We start from the raw sequence: 21,015 nt of genomic DNA, 5'->3' as shown, positions 1-21,015 counted from the left end.
AACACATTCCATTTATTTTGGAGCAACAAGTTAATGATTTGGAAGGCAGATTTGTTTTAATATCAGGTTCTATATAAGGACAGCATATTACTATCCTCAATATTTATGCTCCTAACAAAGACTCTCCCAGATTTATGGCTGACATGGTGCTCTTGTTTAACCAGCATTGTAAAAGTTTTGGTCTCCTAGCAGGTGACTTTAGCTGAATTCAAGATCAAAATTTAGACAAATCCTCAACCGCCTCTGTTTTAAACTGTAGATCAGTATCCACTCTTAAAAATCTGTGTGTAGACACTGGCCTTGTGGATATATGGAGAGAGCTGAATCCTGCAGTTAAAGACTACATGTTTTATTCCAACCGCCATACCTTCTATTCAAGACTAGATTATATTTTTATACCTAATACTTATTTGCATAACGTTTTATTATGTCACATCTATTCAGTTGTTTTATCTGATCATTCACATGTCCAACTATCACTTAATTTTGGCATTCCAATACAACTCCTCTCTCCTAGCAAACTCTGTGACTTGGTTCTGCAGTGGATTCTTCATTATTATGAAGACAATAAAAACTCCAAGGTGTCACCTGGAGTGGTGTGGGATGCTGCTAAGGCAACTATTCGAGGGTATATCATTTCTTATACCTCGTTACAAAAAAAATCAAAACAAAAGAGATTTAGAAGCGGAGGTATAACGCTTGGAGCAGTTACATAATAAAGCACCTAGTCATTCTAATTGGGGCGCACTATGTAAAGCAAGGGCAGAATTGAATTAAGAACATTCAGAGCATATAAAAAAAGTGTTATTTCTTTCAAAACAGAAGTATTATGAATTTGGAAATAAAACAAGCAGATTATTAGCTTTTAATCATCAGATTAAAAGGGAGCAAAATTAGCTCTCCATTAAGTCTGTAAAAATGTCAGATGGTTCACATACATATGATTCCAGGTTAATTAACAACAGGTTTCAAGACTTTTATAAGGCACTCTATGAACCACAAAATAATGTATCACAGGATGATATTCCATCATACCTGGATAAGTTGTTACTCCCCATCATTTCTGAGTCTGAGTGCCCTTAATGCCCCTTTTACTCCCAAAGAGGTTCTGGATGCTATCTTATCTATGCCCTCGGGTAAGGCTCTTGGTCTAGATGGTAACCCTCCGGAATTTTATAAGAAGTTTTGGCCTGAGCTTCAGCCAGTTTTGCTGCCAGTGTTCCAGAATTTACTAGATCAAGGTTCGCTACCCAAGACTTGGAATACAGCAGCTATTTGTTTGCTGCTGAAAAAGGATAAGGATCCACGTATAGATCCATAAGTTTGTTAAATTCAGATTGTAAGATATTGGCAAAGGTTCTTGCCCATATATTAGAAAATATGCTACCAAATATAATTAAACCCGACATACAGGGTTTGTAATATCCAGATATAGTTCAGACAATTTATTTAATATTTGACGTTTATTTAATATTATAGATCTGGGCTAGAGGAATAAGGAACCCACACTCTTAGTCTCTCTGGATGCTGAAAAAGCATTTGATAGAGTGGAATGGAACTTTCTCTTTGCCACTTTTGAGAAGTTTAACTTGGGCTCAAACTATATTAATCTAATTAAACTATTATATTCCAGTGCTCATGCTGTGGTGAATACAAATGGTCTCACGTCCAGCAGATTTCAGATTGGCAGGGGCACAAAACAAGGCTGTCCCCAGTCACCCCTCCTTTTTGCTTTGGTCATAGAACCACTTGCAGAGGCCATAAGGATGAACCCTGCTTTCTGCGGCATTTTGATGGTGTCATGCTCGTAAACCCCTCCTCTTAAGGACGCTCCAGCCCTTCCTTGTTTTATAGTCATCTCCTGCACCTGCCTCTGGTTCCAGCCCCCCATGCTATAAAAGCCAGACGTTCCTGCCAGTCTGGGCTCAGCTCTGGAAGATGGATGCCCAGAAGCCCGCCTATTCGCGAGTCCAGGAGCGACTCGACGGCACAGGCTTCATCACGGCGTCCTGACCTTCTGAGTCCGGGATTAGGGAGCGTCTAGTCCCGTTACCCCCTTTTTTTCCCCTGGCCCTCCACCAGATCCCACTCTGGCTTTTAACTCTATTTGCCTGTCAGGATGGATTACCCAGTCTTGGACTTTTGCTACACCCATGGATTTGCCTTGGACTGTTTGCCTCGGCTGCACATTCCCCGAACACCAGCGCACGATGGACACACTCCCTGTTTTCCTTCCAGCCCCTTTGTATGCTTTTTTCCCCATGTTTTCCTCACTCCTCCCTGGATTGTGCTGTCTGCATAGAGTCCCTAAGAACGCTCTGTGACAGGTGGGGGAAGAGGAGCACAAAATCTCCCTTTATGCCAATGACATTCTCTTATATTTAACAAAGCCAGAATTCCTGCTGTGTTGCAATGTATTTCACAATACAGTAATGTTTCTGGTTATAAAATTAACCTATCAAAATCACAGGCACTACCCAGTAATATTCCCCCAAATGTGAATATTAGATCTTTATCCCCCCCCCCTTCCATTTAGTGGAGGAGGGATTTGAGTATCTTGGCATCTTTATTACTCCAAATCTTGTTAGTAAAAATTACACCCCTCTAATAAAAAAAATTAAGCAGGATTTAATCACTTGGTGGCCTCTCCCAATCTCTTTTTTTGGGAGGATAAGAATGAATATTCTTCCACGTTTAACCTCTTTCAGTCTCTTCCTGCCAACTATGCTCTTCCTTCTTTAAAGAATTAAATACATACATATCTAAATTTATTTGGAATAATAAAAAACCTAGAATTAAATGTATACAGTTATTAAAGCAAAGAGAGAAGGGAAGCACTGGTGTTCCAAACTATCAACTATACTATTGGTCTGCTCAGACAAAACAGATGGTTACTTGGCGTACTAGTAGGTGTGATTCTCTTTGGTTTAATATGGAATCAGTAGTATGTCAGCCGTTACCCATACAATCCCTTCCCTTTATCAATAACTTCAGTCAATTAAGGCATCTTTTGGATAAATTTGTAATATACAATACTCTCCTAGTCTGGAGGGATGTTAGATCATACCTTAACATATCCACCTGTCCATCTCTGTTATCTCCTATTGCTCTTAATCCAATCCAGACTTCCCTCCACAAATGAAAAATATAGGATTTTTGGATTGGATAAAAAAGGGAATTTTGGACATTTCTTGTTTATTTACACAAAAGGTCTTAAAATCCTTTGATCAGATTAAAGTTGAATTTAATATTTCCAGAACTGAGTTTTACAAATTTCTTGTAATTTGGCATTATATTCTTTCCCTTATGAAAGAAAACAGATTGAGATTTGAGCTTTCTGAGGCTGAAAATATACTAACAATTCCTGGTAGCTCTAGAGGAATGTTATCAAAGTTATGTAGTGTACTGGTTAATAATTGTAGATAGACCATCATACTGTACATACTACTGAAAACTATCTGAGAGCAAGACTTGGGACATTCGTTTACTGAGGAGGACTGTCTGACAATCTGTGAGAAGCAGTATCCAAAATGCACCTCTATTACCATACAAGAGCTCAATTTCAAATTTCTCAATAAATGTTATTTAACCCCAGTCCGTCTGCACAAGATATACCCAGGTAGATGGAATCAGTGTTTTAAGTGCCACTCTCATATACTGTAGGTACCTTTATTAATCTCTTCTGGCAGTGTGACAAAATTAAACACTTCTGGAGTAATGTGCACTCTGTCATTGAAAATATTTTGGGTATACATTTTACGTCTTCAGACCTCTATCTTCTACATAGCAATTATACTGTTAAATTTGATAAAGTCTCGGAGTGTTTATTTCCTACGTTGGTTCATTTAGAAGAAATGTATATTGCTACTATGGCCTGTCTCCAAGGTGCCAATGGTTGAAATGTAGCTTTCTCAGGTAGCTACATTTTCACCTCTAGAAAAACAAACATATGATCTCCATTTGAGACCTGAACATTTTTGGAAGATCTGGTCACCCCTTTGGTCTTACATTGAAAATCACCAATTCTAATGTAATTTTTTTCCAGGTAGTATTTTGGAATTGGAGTGCTATACAGTGCTGTTCCTATATGCCACATTACATAATTTGTAGTCTGTTTTTTCTTTGTAACACTGGACATGATGCTGCCTTGCTGACTATCTGAATGTTAATGATGGGTATGCTGTAAACCGAATTGTTGTTACTGATATTATTAAAAACAAATAAAAAGAATATAAAAAAAACAGAAACTCACTTCCATAGGTTAAGGGGTTTGTTAGAGTTGGGGTATGTTAAAGGGGTAACTCTTATTCTAGGAAATTACCTGGCAGGGGGTAGGGTATAGCCTATTGTTTTTTAACAAATATTAGATGTTTGTTTTTATGGGTGGGGGTGTTACCTCCCAGTGTGTGGTCTATGTGTGTTTTGTTCCACACTTCCTGACCTTGATTGTTCTCCCTCCCCATTGGTCCATCATTACATCATTGTTTCCGTGTGACGTCATCGTCAAACAGCTTCTCAGCCAATCAGAGTGCAGCTTATTTAGTATATAAGTTGGAGGTTTTCTGAATGAAGGGGCCTTCGTTTGACTTCGGTCCTGCTCAGTTTTGGTTTTGTTTCGCTTTTGGGTTTTGCTTCGGCTTCGCTTTGTTCGTGTGTGTTTTCATATAGCTTCGGCTCTTGTTGGTTTGTGTTCATTGCCTTGTAGTTTCGTTTGTTTGTGTGTTTATCCTTGTTACGTCATTACCTTGCCCAAACTTGTTATATGTTATATGTTCAACCTCTGTGTTCTTTTGTATCCTGTTACTTGTGTCTACTCTCATTTTCCCTTATTTGTATTCATAGTTCACTTGTGTATTTGTGTGAACCTTTGTGTTAAGGGTTAGTTTAGATTGTTGGGTATATTCTACACACATAGTTGGTTTTTGTATTAGTAACACTAGTTAGTACTGGTGAGTGGCATTTTTCTTGTATGGTTTTTGGTAGTCAGAGAAGGTTCGCTAGGGTCTTTGAAGAAGCCGAAGACCGTGTGTTTTGGTTTTTCTTTTGTAGTTAGGTCAGCTTCCCTCACTTTCCTAGCCAGTTCCATTTTGTTTGTTGTTTTCTTTTCTTTGACACCACTCTAGTTCCCTTTTCCTGTGTGTTATTGTGTCTTATTACGTACCACACACTTATTCACCTTAAAATTATCACTTTTTGCACCAACCCTTGTTATTACGCTTCCCAAGTCCCTCACCAGAACCCACCTGCTTCCAAAAATTATCCTAAATGTTACACCCTTTTACCCCTAGACACTTGCATGGTAATGTTTTTACCCTCTAGGTTTAATTTTCTATTTATTTGACCAAACCATATAGCAAAGTTCAGTTACTGTATTAAGTAATAAGGATTTTAATGAGCTCTTTTAGTTTAAGTGTGGTGTGCTTATGTCACAGAGTGAAAAAATGGGTGTGGCACAGCACATATCAGAAACTATGTTGACTTTAAGATTACATCAAGTGACCAGTGTTTCCCTAAGTATTGATGTGCTTCTCACCTTGTTCTCTGAGCTTCCTTCCATTGATGAAAGACTCTCCTAGCCTGTCAGTTACCACACAGATTTCCACACAGTTCAGAATGGGATTGAAAGGCAGATCTAACTGGGCCTCAAACTGAGGGAGGGAATCTCTAGATCAGGGTCCAAATATGCACTGCATCCTTACACCTGACCATCTTCTTACAACCATTTGATAAAGGAGTCTTGAGCTGTTTTATTTCTCCATACCCAAGGCATCAAAGAGATACTTCCAGCCCCCTCACCCATCCGAAAATGCGCCCTGAGTTTTGCGGAGAAGTGGAGGAAGGCCCCAGCAATGTCTTCCTCCCCCACTATCCAAAAACTGGACTTGGAGACAAATAGCATGGTGGGGAACATCAGGGACCATGTTGTTCAGGACAGCCATGATTGGAGAGGATGCCTAAGACTACACAGAATTTCTTTGCAGTAGTGGAAGGAAGCATGCAGTGTCACAGACTGGAGCTTTTTTTGTAGAACAATGGTGCTGGACTGCTCTTTTAGAATATTTGTTTTTGGTACCTGGGGTCCATGGGGTTCTTCATATAATATGTTGATGATTCTTGTGGGTAATTATGTTGTGTGTTCTATGCACTGGGTGCACAGTCTTTGAAAGTATTGCTTCATAGGGATACTACTGTGTGATAGATTGATAGATTACTCTATGAGTGCTGCTCTTGCTTGGTTTATGGGTGCATGGGTGGTTCTGGAAGACAAACAGAACCTGTTGCAGAAGGTCCTAGAACCCTTTAAAACTGCTAGCTGGCTATAAAGCAATAGCTGTTCCTACAGTTAGCTTTTAGAGGTCATCATCTGTGACACTTACCCTCTGGTAATCGAATGGGAGATTGAAGAATACATTTCCCATTTTAAATCTGTCTTCTGCTGGGCTGCAAGTACAAAGTAATGACAATGTCTGTGTGAGGATAAGGTTCCTAGCACCTTTGAATTGCAAGGTGGTATATTCATCTACAGTTTCAGTAAGTTGTCACTATGGTGACAGTATTTATAAATTGGGAGGTTTAACAGAAACAAAAACATCAGTAGGTATGATTCTGTTGGCATCTGGTGGTAAAAGAAGACTGCAAATTCAGTGCAGATTGTGCTCAGACAGTGCAGATCAGAACAGCTCAGTGGGAGCTTGTCAAAGCTTAAACTGTAATATTTTATCTTAAATTTATAACAATCTTATTTTTGGCATATGGATAAAATAAAGCTATCAGAAAACAAATTATTTTTTCAAAAGGGGTCTAAGTAAAATTGAATCAGAATTAATTTATATATTTATTTATACAAGTCAAGACAAAAGGATATGTGAGAACTGTAATTGTTTAGATACCAGATACAAGTACTGTATGAAACCAAAATATCATTTTTAGCATTTGTGAGTTGTGTGTTTCATTTGAATGACCTACACACCTACACACCTGACTACCAAATCTTTATGAAATCATATCAAATGTGTTCAATTCCTCACCCAGGGTCAGAGATATGGAAAGAGGGTGTATTTCCTGAAAACATCTGATTAGTCAATAACTAGGTTTATTCTCTTATAATTTACTTCATTTGAGTAAATTTGTTCATTATATGTTTTCTTTATTTCTATGATATTTTTATTTATATATTTTTATATTATATATTTATATATTTTTATTATATTTACTTAATTTATTTGTCCAAGACTTACTTTCAAAAACATCAGTGATATGTGAAAATTATACAGTGCAATTCATTCTTGTCATTGACTATCCTGCCTAATTCCAGTGTTAGACAGGTCATCAGAATGCAGTTTTTACTTTATTTAGATAGCTTAAGTAAAACCTGCAGTTGTAAACTATAAATTGATAAGTAATCGTGGATAAAAATGTCAGCCAAATAGTAATTACAGAAGGAACAATGAAAGATTGAAGAAAAAGGAAGAAATCAATAATCAGGGAAAGGAGAGAGCTTGATTGAAAGTCTTAAAATATGACCTACATGCTGTGCATGACTGATTGTCCATCAACAATTGACAATCCACATTTCAACACAACAAATTTGATAGAGAAACTAGGATAGGTCACACATATCAAACTACGATAAATACAAGAAATGCCTAAACCAGTCCTAAGAGAAACAGAAATGCACTGTAGGTCAATAGGGCATAAGTCATAAGGGGTGATTACGTTTTGAGCATCAAAGACATATTGGTTGTCCTGGAATCATCCTGGAATCAGTCCAGGTACTTACAGTAGGTCAATAATCTTAGAGTAATCTTTGACCCAAACCTTATAATTACAGTTCATGTTCACAATGTTGTGAAGATGTTTTTTTTTTTATCTTTGTAACGTTTATCATGTTCATTTGTAACTGTTCTATCAGATGCCCAAAAGCTAATGCATACTTTTCCAGAATTATTTATTATAGTGCTGGTAGTCCTAAGCATGTTCATAATGTGTGCATTTATTTCCTTTGTTAGCTTGCTTGCACTGGCTTCTTTGCAAGAATTTGTGCAAGAATTAACCACATTTTATTAATTTAAAAATAAAATTCAAAATAGTACAACTACAGCTACAGCTAAGGCCAGTGTCACCTCGTCTTCCTCTTCCGGGTCTGGACTTTTTTTCTCCCAGCCACCCTGTCATGGACTACAGGACAGATCTCTCTCTGTTTTTGTCGATTCAGGGTCCGAACAGAACTTCCTAGACTCTGGACTTGCTTCGTCCATGAACATTTCCTGGTTGCCGGTCACCCCTCCCATTCGGCTCCTCGCTCTTGATGGTTCTCCTCTTTCCTCTGGTCTGGTGAAGTGGCAGACCCCTCCCCTTATCCTTATCATCCAATCCCCTTCTCACCCACTGGTTCTTGGTTTCTCTTGGTTACAGGTACACAAACCACATATTTCCTGGTCGCAAAGTGAACTCATAGCCTGGGGATCCCACTGTCTTTCGCATTGTTGTCAGTTCCCTCGGAAAGTTTCCATTTCCTGTATTTCTCAAGATAACCTCTCCGAAATTCCTTTCCACTACTCAGATTTACATCTAGCGTGTGGTAAACAGAAGGCTCTATCCCTCCCTCCTCATCACCCGTCTGATTGCCCCATAGACCTAATTCCAGGGGTTCTTCCCCCTAAGAGCCATGTCTATTCACTCTCCCATGAAGAAACTCAGGCTATGGAGGACTATATTCAAGAATCCTTGGGATCTGGTTTCATCTGCCCCTCTTTCTAACCTGCTTGCGCCGGTTTCTTCTTTGTTAAAAAGAGAGACGGATCTCTCAGACCCTGCATTTATTATCACAGTCTAAACAATATAACTATTAAGAACAGTTATCCCCTTCCTTTGATTTCGTCAGCTTTGGAATCACTCCGGGGCGCCGCCATTTTTTCTAAATTGGATCTCCACGGTGCTTATAATCTAATCCGCATTCAGGACGGTGACGAATGGAAGACGGCATTCATTACTACCCATGGTCATTATGAGTACCAAGTAATGCCGTTTGGACTGGTTAATGCTCCTGCTGTCTTTCAGGGTTTCATGAATGACATCATTAGGGATGTCTTACACAAATATGTCCTGGTATACCTAGATGATATTCTGATATTTTTCCACAGTCTCCAGGAGCATGTCTCGCTTAAATCCACGCTTAAATCCACGCCAGGTTCGCTGGTCTCTTTTCTTTTCTAGGTTCCATTTCTTCATTACTTACAGTATACACCGGGATCCAAGAATGTAAAGGCTGATGCCCTATCTCACCTCCATGACCCCCCTAGCTTTTTGGATCCTCCTGAACCTATTATATCTCCTGAGAGAATCATGGCTGCTATTAGATGGGACTTGGAAAATCAGATCAGACGTGCCCTTCACAACCAAACTGTTCCCCCCAATGCCCTCCGGACAGACTCTTTGTTCCTGATGCAATACGCTCTACTGTTCTTAATTGGGGTCATGATTCATGTTTTGCAGGTCACCCCGGTGTCAAACATACCTTGGAATTCGTCTCTAGACATTTCTGGTTGTCTTCTATGATGATTGATATTACTGGGTATCTGCAGGCTTGTGTATCTCAGTGAATTTTCTTACGGATCTCCCCAAGAGTCAAGGAAGACTACCATCATGGTCGTGGTAGATAGGTTATCTAAGTTGGCTCATTTCATTCCCCTTCCTGCTCTTCTATCCGCTTCTATCCTGCTCTTCTATCAAGACATGGCCGACCTCTTTATTCTTCACATCTTCAGACTTCACGGCATTCCTGCAGATATCGGATCGGGGACCCCAATTCATTTCAAGGTTTTGGAGGGCTTTTTGCAAATCTCTTGGGACTTCCACATCTCTCACATCTGGCTATCATCCAATGGACTGACAGAAAGAACCAACCAGGACCTTCTTACTTACCTCCGAGCTTACATCTCCGCTTCACAAGACGACTGGGTCTCTCTTCTCCCTTGGGCTGAATACGCACATAACTCTCTCTCTTCCTCCCCCTTCTATTGCTCCCTGGGATACCAACATCTCCCTTTTCCTGGACTCTATCCCTGAGTTAGACATTCCCTGCTTCCAGAAATGCCTCACCTTCCTTAGGAGAATCTGGAGACACGCCAGGTCCGCCCTTCTTTTAAGACCTCCCTGCAACAGAAGACCACCGCAGACCGTCATCGACAACCTGTGCCCAGATTACAACAAGGACAATTCATCTGGCTGTCTACTAGGAACTTACCCCTTAGACAACCTTCACATAACTTGGGACCCCGTTATATTGGACCTTTACGCATCCTCTCCAAGCTCACCCCTGTAACCTATCGTCTTGCCCTTCCTCTGACTTTCAAGGTGCATCCCTCCTTCCATGTCTCTCTCTTGAAACCCTACCACAGATCTCCCCTCTCCCGGCCTCGACCCCCTCCACCCCCACCACGACTCATCAATGGCTTACCTTCCTACACGGTCAATAAGATCTTGGATACCCGCTGGCTCCAGCTCTGCCAGCAATTTCTAGTTGACTGGGAGGGCTATGGCCCTGAGAAACGTTCCTGGGTCTACGAGAGATATTTTGGATTGCAGCCTCATTGATGACTTCTTCCATGAACGCTCCATGCGGTTCTTCCATGAACGCAGTTACATTCCCAAACCCACTGTTTCACAATCTCATTCCTAATTTAACCCATCACATTTCCACATGCACCAGATTCCACAAATTCTCACTCCCAGACCAATTATCCAACCATGTCCCTTTCCCTTCAGTACTTAAAGTTTCCTAACACACCAACCCATGCTCACTATTGAGAAGCCTCCCGAAGTATTCTCATGTGCACGTTTCTAACCCTTTTGACTGATCTCCCGGTTCCTAATCTTAGCTTCTGCCCTTTTGACCATGCTCTTTGGATTTCGTTTTTCGGATTGTCTTTCTTGGATTTCCCTCATTACTGGACTCGTTGCTTCTCCAATCGACCCAAGGCCCTGGATAACATGTTTTGGATTGTCCCTGTGCTACTCCACATTCTGCAGGATTCGCAGTTACGCAAAAGGATCCAATTTATCAAGTAATTGGTTTATTCCATGCTGAAAATAGAAGAAAGAAAACACAACATTTCAGCTGTGGAGCCTTCTTCGGGTGTAATTTATGATGAATCAGAGAGGTGGGAATGATACTGGTTCTGAAACTCTCACAATGAGCATTTGTTTTCCTTTTTGCTTAAATCCAATCACTTAAATTTTAGCTCACACATCTGCATGAATTCAGAAACTCAGGAAATGGCGTAGGATTGAATAAATTATAATCCTCACAAAACTTTGTAAGAGCTAAAACAATAAAAGCATGCCTAAAACAGAAAACTGAAATAAATTTCCCTACATTTAAAAACTTGATGGAAAAAAAGACGACGTTTATTCTACTCATTCCTAGTCTTGAGGCTGAAATGTTCTGTGATATTGGGGACAGTGGGCTATCTCCGGACCCCTAGCTCAACATCCCTGGACAGTCGTTTCCCACTCCCCTGTTTGTATCATAAATTTAAATTCTGTTGAAGATCATTCAAGCAATGAATGGTGAGATGAACTATTCTGAGATGAGATGCAAGATGACATGTAGCTTGTTTAAAGATGTACAGTATAATTCCTGTAACCTGTTTCATCCTAACCTTACACCAGAATAAGACCTTACTTCTGCATTTATTATATTTATATCTTAGGTTATGTACTCTCCATCAGTAATGTATTGTATAAGCATTCAACAATAATGGAAATTTGTAAATGTTAATCTTTATTTCTATGTATGTTATACCATAATGTTTTATTACGAAGCCAATTTAATAAGGCTATATTATCCATGTTATTACTGTGATATATAAATGTATTAGTATTATTTAATTTAATATTTTATTTACAATTACTGTAAATTGATATTAAGCAATCAATGTGCAATTAAAACTAGATTAATCCATCATAAAGGTAAATAATGTAACATTAAGACTCACACAGTGACTCAGACTCTCGTTGACTGAAAAAATGGCGCTTTTATTTCTCGGACGAGCGTCCGGCACAGCAAGCAGAACCACAGCGCCTGCGCTCGAGCAGAGAAATTCAGAAATCTAATCCCAGAGTTCCCACACCTGCCAGAATCACAACGGATCCCACTCCTACTGGGAGAGGGAGGAGGGAACTCAGGAGAACTGACAGCCCAGTAGGTGATCTCCTGTCACAACCTGAGGAACAGTGAGCCTGTCTCCCCAATAATGCTCAATATTTTTACAGTATATGTAAATATTTATGATATGTATTTTATTTTATTTTTTGTTTTGTTTCATGTTAATTTTATTTGCTTTGGCAACACTGATTGTACCCATCGGTCATGCTAATAAAGCACCTTGAATTGAATTGAAAGAGAGAGAAAGCTCAAGAGCTAGAAGAAGAGAGAAAAAACACACTGGGGTCTGTTCGGGTACAGTTACACAGGGATAGGGGTGGCAACTGGGTACAAGTATAAAAGGGGTGCGAAATAGGGAACTATTTCCACAAATCCGGGCGATCTCACCACTCTGTACAACCAATGGGTCAGCTGCACTGGTCAGCGGCCTTCCTAGTCCCCGCCCTGACCACTACTACTCCCGTCCTGCCCCTCGCCGCGTACCCCAGCCGGGGACTCTTCAGCCGCAGCGCCAGGCGAATGCGCTACAATTATTTGAAGTCCCGCCCTGTTGAATATGTTATATATGTACAGTAGTCACTTATACTCGTTAATCTTAACACTCTATCATGCTTTATTAGCGCGTCCATTTTAATTCCATCAAATTTATGCTTTTCAATAGAATCCAACGACACATCCACTGCCTTTTTTAATTAGATAAAAAAGCCAAGCATTAAGTGTGAAGATATTATTATATGAATAGTTGTAACTAATATTCATTCAGTCTGATTACACAGGTAAATAATATAATTGATCTTTGTAAGATGGCGGCCGCGCACAGGAATTCTTGTAATTAAACGCAGGTTTTTCTTTGCTTGTTACAGGATATTTTTGGTTTTACATGGAGGGCTGCTCAAGTTCGAAATCCCTCCAACCTTTTCCAGATTTCCTAAATTTAGTGTAAAAAAAGTAGTTGCCTTTTAGTTACTCTAGCTATCAAAAGCAAATGAACCAGAAAGGGTAGGTTTTTGTAACCCTTTCTCATGTTTCTACACCACTTAACACCCGTAATGAATAAAAAACCCACATATATATAATCAATGTCGCATAAATCTGTAGATCTAAGATGGCTTTTCCACAATTATGTAGTTACAACTAAATAACATATCAGAACAAACGTCTCTGGTGTTACACACATTCATATCTGAGAAACTTGCTCAGTCATACTGGTATGTGCTCCTTCCAAACAACCCCGATTGCTGCGCAATTCCTCCCCCCACCTCCGGGACAGCTTTGCCTCCACTGTTGGCGCATGCTCATTACGTTGGGTGGTAGATTTGTTTATGCGCTGAAAAAAAGGTTGAGAGTAATAGTGGTGATTAGGCCGTGATGAGCTAGCGAAAAAACCCAGCAAACTGAATTCAACTTTGCGACGAAACTCCAAGGAAAATATATTACACATACAGTGTCCCGATAACTGTCAAAATGCAGATTACACTTAAAACGCTTCAGCAACAGACGTTCAAAATCGACATCGACGGAGAAGAGACGGTAAGAGTGGGTTAACACTGGGGGGTTAAAATGGTGGAAGGTAGGGTTGAAAACCTAACACGAATACTCCCTAATGGAGAAAAAAGTTTCTGAAACGTTATTGGTTTTTGCTATGTGTGAGGTGAAAGTAAAGAAATCTGGAGGGACTGCCAGAGTTTGAAATCTTTGTAAAGGAGTTACTGGTTTTACGTTGTTGTTGAGTGCAGATATCCTGGCTGGCAGTGGCTGTGTCTCTGTCCTCAACACCGCCGTGAGTGAAAATGCGTACTTTATAGGCCTACTCAATGGACATTCATTATTGTTTTTAAATCAGCGGCACGAAAATGAGTTTAAGTTATGTTAAATTTAAAATAGTGTCGTTTTTGCCTTAAAGGAGAGATTGGGACCATTCTGCCCATGCATCATAATGAAAAATAAAAACACGATTTAAGATAATTCAAGTAATTATAAATTGGCGCCGTAGTTGCCGTTTCACGCAGGCCATTTTCATCAGAACATTTACCTTAAAAAGTCATGGCAATAGTTTTAACTCATTTATTTTGTTTCTGTATATATGTTCACAATTATGTACATGTAAATGTACGTTACGTTATATTAATTTTATTTTGACTTTATTTAAATATTTGTTTAAAATGTTTTAAAAACAGAATCGTGGTTTGAATGTAATCAAATTTATTTCAAGATTTAGGGGCATGTGGTAGTGATTTCTAGATGTATGTTCTTATTTTTAAGCTATTTAAATTTAGCTGCCTTGTGTTTAGTCATTTTAAAATGATAATGACGATTCTATGAATGGAGAGCATCCTAATCTCAGCTCTAAACTTTCACTGAGCTGTGTTGCAGCCTTCCATTCAAGTTATGACTGAAGACTGATTACATGTGGAAACTGAACTGGAATTTATTTTGAAAATTAACCATGTTAGAGGTGTAAAATAAATTGTAGAGTTCTACCTTTCACTCATTCTAATATGGGACTCCCTCCACATATCCTTATACTAGAAGTTCAAAAATGATTTGAAGAGATATGAAAGCAGTAATGTAGTATGTTCAGTTAGCATTAGGAAAACATAGAAGCTTGTGTTTCAGTAAAGATAAATTCTCTTAAGAACAGTTGGGCTTAGCCTGCCCTGACACTGCAATGGATGTCTTTTCAACATTGAATAGCAGGGATCAGCCCAAACTGATTACAAAATATCAGTCAAGTTACAAAAAGACAAATTAAATGTATTCTAAGACTTTAGTTTTTTTCCAGTTAAGAAAGGGAAGCTTGCTTTACTGGTTGTCCTCTCTTCACTACAGCTGCACTCTCAGACTACAAGATTAAAATTTATAGTGAAACTAGATTGGGGTCAATCTAAAATTCCAGTGGTCCTGGATACCCACAGCCCTGCAGATCTTATAAGTCACCTGTCAATTCTTAGTTTTTAAAGACTTGAAATAATAATAATTGCTTACACTTATATAGCGCTTTTCTGGACACTCCATCCAAAGCGCTTTACAGGTAATGGGGACACCCCTCCACCACCATCAATGTGCAGCATCCACCTGGATGATGCGACGGCAGCCATAGTGCGCCAGAACGCTCACCATACAGATGCAGCCATTCAAAATGTGCGGGCGATACCGCATTATTTTGCGGTGCGCTTTACGCAGTCTACCGCGAGTTACCGGTAAATACCGCTAGTTACCGTAAATTCTCCTATAATACCGCAAGCAAAATAATAGTATCCGGAATTTCCGCAAGGTGGAGCTAATAAAGCTCAACCTCTCATGTTTGAGCTGTCGCCATCAAAGTCTTTAACGAAGATATTACTAATAGTATTAATAATGAATGACCTTGGACAAGCTGTAAGTGTAAACTCAAAGTATTGCCCTGGTCCACATTCTTTTTTTCATTGACCGTCTTTGTAAAAGTAACACCACAGCATTTCGCAATCACGTATTTGTTTCCAATCATGCAAAGTACAGTAGTTTTTGAGAATCGATTCACCATGCCTTTCACATGCTCATAAAAGAGATTGATTTAGGAACATAAACATATTACCGTATGCAAACTGTACTGTATACAGTATGTATATGTATATTTAATGTCTTAACTGTGCCCGTTTAAGTATTGAATATTTATATGGAATTTTACCACTGAAGGGAAATCTTAGTACCTGAGCATAAAAAGAATAGGAGCATACTGTAACGCGTTTGAAGGCCATAAACGATATTAATTTTGGAACTTAAACATACAGTATATGGCTGGTCTCGGTACTTTAAAGAAAACATACACACCAGTATTCCATTTCTCCCTTAACATTTTAAGCATCGAAGTCTTTAACTAACGTGATACCGGAGTCAACAAGCATACTTTTAGAATTTGATTAAAAGGGAATATAATATGGAATCGCATATCTAAAGAAATTAATAACGATATAATTATATTCATGTTGCAAAAAAACTGCAACGGACATAAAAACTCCCTTGCTTTTAACAGAGCGTTCCATAATTTCTAACTACGAAAATTATTTAAACTGCGACACTTATCATTCAACCAGAGCTAGAAATATCACAAGGATCCCCAAGAGCACAGCAAAGACTGTATTAAAAGAATCGTGTATCTAAAGAAATTAATAAAATATAATTATATTCGTGTACTGCGACAGGGCTGTGTAGGGCTGTTTCGCCTCTCTCTTCATGCGACTTCCCTTGTAGTTCAGGTGGGTAGCTGCGTCAGCATGCGTAGGCTGCAAAGGAACAAGTAATAGGTTTATTCCATGCTGAAAAAAAGAAGAAAGAGAACACAACGTTTCGGCCGTGGAGCCTTCTTCAGGTGTGAGGATCTTCAACCAGCGGTCTCATGAGGCTGTCGAGAAAGGCTGAGATGTAAGTAGTTGGACAGTTACATGCTGATACGATGGGGCGTCCAGGGGTGTCCGGTTTGTGGATTTTGGGGAGGAGGTAAAATTGAGATACCTGTGGATGTTCCATGATGAGCCGGTTTGCCTCCTGGGGGAGCTCATTACTGCTGATAAGAAGAGAAATGGTGGATACCACTTCCTTTTGGTAGTCAGTGGTAGGGTCCTGTTCGAGAGGGAGGTAGGCAGAAGTGTCAGTTAGTTGTCTAGAGGCTTCAGAGATGTATAGATCCTTACGCCACACCACAACAGCGCCTCCTTTGTCCGCTGGTTTGATGACGATATCATCCCTGTTGCGGAGAGACTGGAGCGCCTGATTTTCTCCTTGGGTGAGGTTAGACCTATGTTTACTGGGTATAGAGAGTGCCTTGGGAGCTTGATTAGTGCATTGGTTGATGAAATAATCAACTGGTGGAAAACGGCCAGAGGAGGGAGTCCAACAGCTCTGTTTGGGATTAATGTTGTTAATGACATCAATAACCGGGTTGTTATCAGCTGCCTGTGAAGAGGAATTGTCGGCAAAATGTGCTCTGAGACGGATCCTGCGGTAAAAGCGGTTAAGGTCGACATTGGTCTGGGGGATGTCCAGCTTCCTGGGAACTGGTACAAAACTGAGCCCTTTGCTGAGGAGGGATACACCTCACACCTGAAGAAGGCTCCACGGCCGAAACGTTGTGTTCTCTTTCTTCTTTTTTTCAGCATGGAATAAACCTATTACTTGTTCCTTTGCTGACTTCCCTTGTAGCCCACTGGTCTACGTGCCTGATTACCAACTCCCGGGTTGTATGTTCAACTCCAGCTGGCGCTGTGACTTTTCTTTTAACAAACATTTCTTCAAAAAAATAGAAAAGCAATATTATGGACAATCAATTGACTTTTATATTTCAAAATATCACAACATGATCGAAGTCATTTTTGATAACAATGAATAGTCACCTTCTTCCCTTCTGACAACGGTCCCTGCTTCTGCTTCCTGCTTCTATTGTGTGTGTGTGTGTGGGGGGGGGGGGGATCCCTTCAGATCTCCCTTCAGGTTTAAAAGGTTATTAATCATATCTTCGGTGTCGCATCTTACCAGTGCAGCTGATCTTTTGCTGCCTGGGTGGGTCAACTATCACAAAGCTTTTGAGAACCTAACATTTCTATTATCAACAAATTGTAAATTTGTAATAGAGTAAATTTTTATAGAGAAATGGAGGCTGGACAGTATGCGTTACAATATAAACATTTATATTGATTTAAATCGTGTTTTGATTTAAATCGCAAACGCATGTTTAATTATATGTGTTTTTTTAAATCATAATCAGACAAATGCAACATAAATTGATACAGTATCTTTGTCTTCTAAGTATCTTAATAAACTTTCAGCATAGCTTTCTCCCCGTTTAGATTTATTTTTCTTGGGATTTTGGGATCAAACGTGGAAGAATTAGATTGTAATCGTTTTTATTTTTCAAATACGTTTTAGAAAAGTGTAATCTATACCTGCCCAGACTGTACGCCCGCTTCACTGTGGGACAGCCGCACTGGTCGGCGGCCTTCCTAAACCCCGCCCTGACCACTTTCACTCCTGTCCTGCTCTTCCCCGCGCACCCCAGCCGGGCGCTCTTCGACCTCTGCCCGGGACGAATGTATATTTAGATATTTACACCCGGCGCGGCACCGAGGGAGCGTCTGCATTTATAACTTAGTTTTTAAAATTAGTCAAGCAATATGAAGCATCTCCTTTTACTTTTAAGTCCCTTAAATACATTGAGCACAGCTTTCTCACCACTTAGATTACTTTTTGATACCATCCTTACACAAAGCAGAAACTTCTTGTATTTTCCGATGACATACAGTACAAGTGGAAAGATTACAGATTTTAATCGTCTTTAATTTTGTTACGTTATACGTTTTAGGAACGTTTCATCTATACAAACACCACAAAACTATTCTCGATTGTATTTCTGAATGTTATGTTATACCTACAGTAGTTCACTGCTTTAAATACATCGAATTAGGAAAGTTAGGTGTAGCACTTTAGATCTTTTTTTCTGAACCAGGGAAAATCTGATCATGTTTCTCTATAACAATAATAAAAAACTTTATTTTACATATCACCTTTAAAAGTGGTATCTCAAAGCAATACAGTAGATGTAAACCACAGATTACAAAGTAAATATCCAGACAAACACAAACGCGTTTTTAATAAAATGCTTTTATTCATTCAGCAGAGAAAGAGAGAGACATCCAGTAGAGAGAGACACACACACAGGTTTTCATTGACAAAAAGTAATTGTTTTTTTTACAATCCTCTTGTCTAACAGGAATGTTTTGTTTGTGGACAGACTGTCCACAAACGTGAAACTGTCTTTCTCAGACTCACATTCCCGTCCCGGTCAACAATCTCACATTCCCGCCCTGGTCAAAAATCCTAGGAAGAACATGAAACAGCCTGTTAATAAAATTGTTACAATTTTGTTCGGTCAGTTCTTCCTCCCAGAATTTATAGATCGCATCGATCAGTTCCTGCTTTGTGACGGACTTAGCAGTTTTCCGAACGTAGTCTTTCAGCGAATGCCAAACCATCTCTATCGGGTTTAGATCTGGGGATTCAGCTGGAGTTTTCACCCAGTTCACTCCTTCTGCTACAAGCCTCGCCCTTGCTGCTGTGTGTTTCGGATCGTTGTCTTGAAAGAGACGGTGCCTTGATCCAAAGTGCTCCCTGATATATGGGGCGGCATGCTGTGTGACCACGACTTCCTCGAAGAATTCACGGTCCATAATTCCTTCGAAAATAAGAAGTTGTCCCGGGCCTCTTCTAGATATACCCCCCCAGACGTGAACCTTCAGTGGATGTTTGGGCTTTGGCTTGTCCACATATCTCCCCTTTTTGCAAAAATGACATTGTTGAAAACTGTTCCAGAGCCACTGTTGTTTCGTCGGTGAAAAGTACATCCTGAAATGCCTCCCCCTGTTCAATCCATTGGAGCGCTTGTTTGAGTCTTTCCTCTTTGTTTTTTAGCCTTATCATGGGGCATGTGTTGGTTTTTCTGTATCTCCATCCAAGCCTCCTGCGCACTCTTATCGATGTCGGACTAACGGTCGCACCGAGGTCAGCCCATAGCCGTCTTTGGACTTGCATCGCCGGTAGCTCATCATTTTCATCAGTCAGTTTGTCGATAGCTCGCACAATAGGACTTGAAAATAAAGAGATCAACAGTTAGTTTTAATAATAATGTGCGTAGTTGTATTTACATGCAAGAAAAGTATTTTTAGAAAGTTATTTACCTTTGAATCGTCCTCCGTTTAGATTCTCTTTGCCTCCTCTCCCCTTTATAATGTCGTCTCACTGTGCTTTCAGAAACGAAGATGTCCATCGAAGCCAAATGCTGTACAATGTCCCATGTTGACTTCCCGTTTCTTTTCATCTTCATTATTTGGTGTGAGAGAGTCTTCGTGATTTTGGCCATTGTCCGTCTCCTTACCAAAGCGATACAGTGGTGCAGCTTGAATTCTGTACCTATATACTGTATGGTATGGTACAGATAAAACTTACACCATACCGATGAGCTAATACCAGGACACCAGGAAATGTGTCTGATGCATTAGCAAGTTAAAACAATTGCGTCGAAAACCTGGGCGTAACAGCTGTCCCCTTTTCTGATCACTCGCTCTCTGGATACACGTCTCACCTGTCCTGTTCTTTGTTTTCTTAATTTGCTGATTATGCCTGCTGCGATCCACTCCTACCCTCACACCTAAAGAGGGTAATTGTGCAATTAACCCTTGTATGTGCTGTCCTTAAGGTGATATCACATAAAGGTTATACTGCTATTTAATTGGATACGCGATTAAAAAAAAATAAAAAAAATTTTGAATCCCCGGCGGAACACATTCCATAAGAATCAGCGCTTTTATATATCGCCTTTAAAGGTGGCTTCTCAAAATGCTTTACAGGATAAAAACAACAATAACAGCAACAACAACAATATTGTATTTCATTGCACTTTGACAGAGCGTCCTTAAATCAACTGTTGACTCTTCTCTCTTTACTACTTGTTTGGAGTGACTGAGCTCCGTTCTGTACCACACAATGATCACCCCAGAGTCTCTGCCCCGGGTGATTTAGGGTTTTTTGACAGAGGGCAAAAAACTCTCTCTTGCTTGCCCTCCCCCCCGCCGTGTATTGTCTGTTTTTTTTGTGCTGTCCTTTGACAAAACAAGGCTTGCCAGATAATGTGAATCGAAACCTGTTTTTCTAGCTTTTAAAGTCGTGCGATGTGTAAGCGGGAACACATCATTATATCTTACATATGAAAAATACATAATATAGCTCCCAAACAAACGCAAATGTGTTTTTAATAAGATGCTTTTATTCACTCATAATCCGACAATTTCAGGAAGACTAAGGAAGGACTAAGGGAATTG

General features: G+C 39.7%; 1 protein-coding gene across 2 annotated transcripts in view; it reads left to right on the top strand.

Moving 5' to 3' along the window:
• The first annotated feature begins 13,466 nt into the window (after positions 1 to 13,466).
• The window catches only part of rad23b (RAD23 homolog B, nucleotide excision repair protein), a 69,646-nt gene continuing 62,097 nt past the window's right edge, over positions 13,467 to 21,015 (top strand). Inside the window, exon 1 of one of the 2 annotated variants that reach the window (XM_088910218.1) lies at positions 13,467 to 13,699. In XM_088910218.1, the coding sequence (XP_088766344.1) occupies positions 13,634 to 13,699 (66 nt within the window). In that variant the 5' untranslated portion in view covers positions 13,467 to 13,633. The remainder of the gene's footprint in view (positions 13,700 to 21,015) is intronic. The other variant, XM_088910219.1, reaches the window with a different exon arrangement.

Source organism: Atractosteus spatula, chromosome 3, assembly GCF_055471065.1.
Source record: "Atractosteus spatula isolate fAtrSpa1 chromosome 3, fAtrSpa1.hap1, whole genome shotgun sequence".
Classification (NCBI taxonomy): domain Eukaryota; kingdom Metazoa; phylum Chordata; class Actinopteri; order Semionotiformes; family Lepisosteidae; genus Atractosteus; species Atractosteus spatula.
Note: the sequence above shows the minus strand (reverse complement) of the source record. Positions and strands in the feature narration are given on the sequence as shown.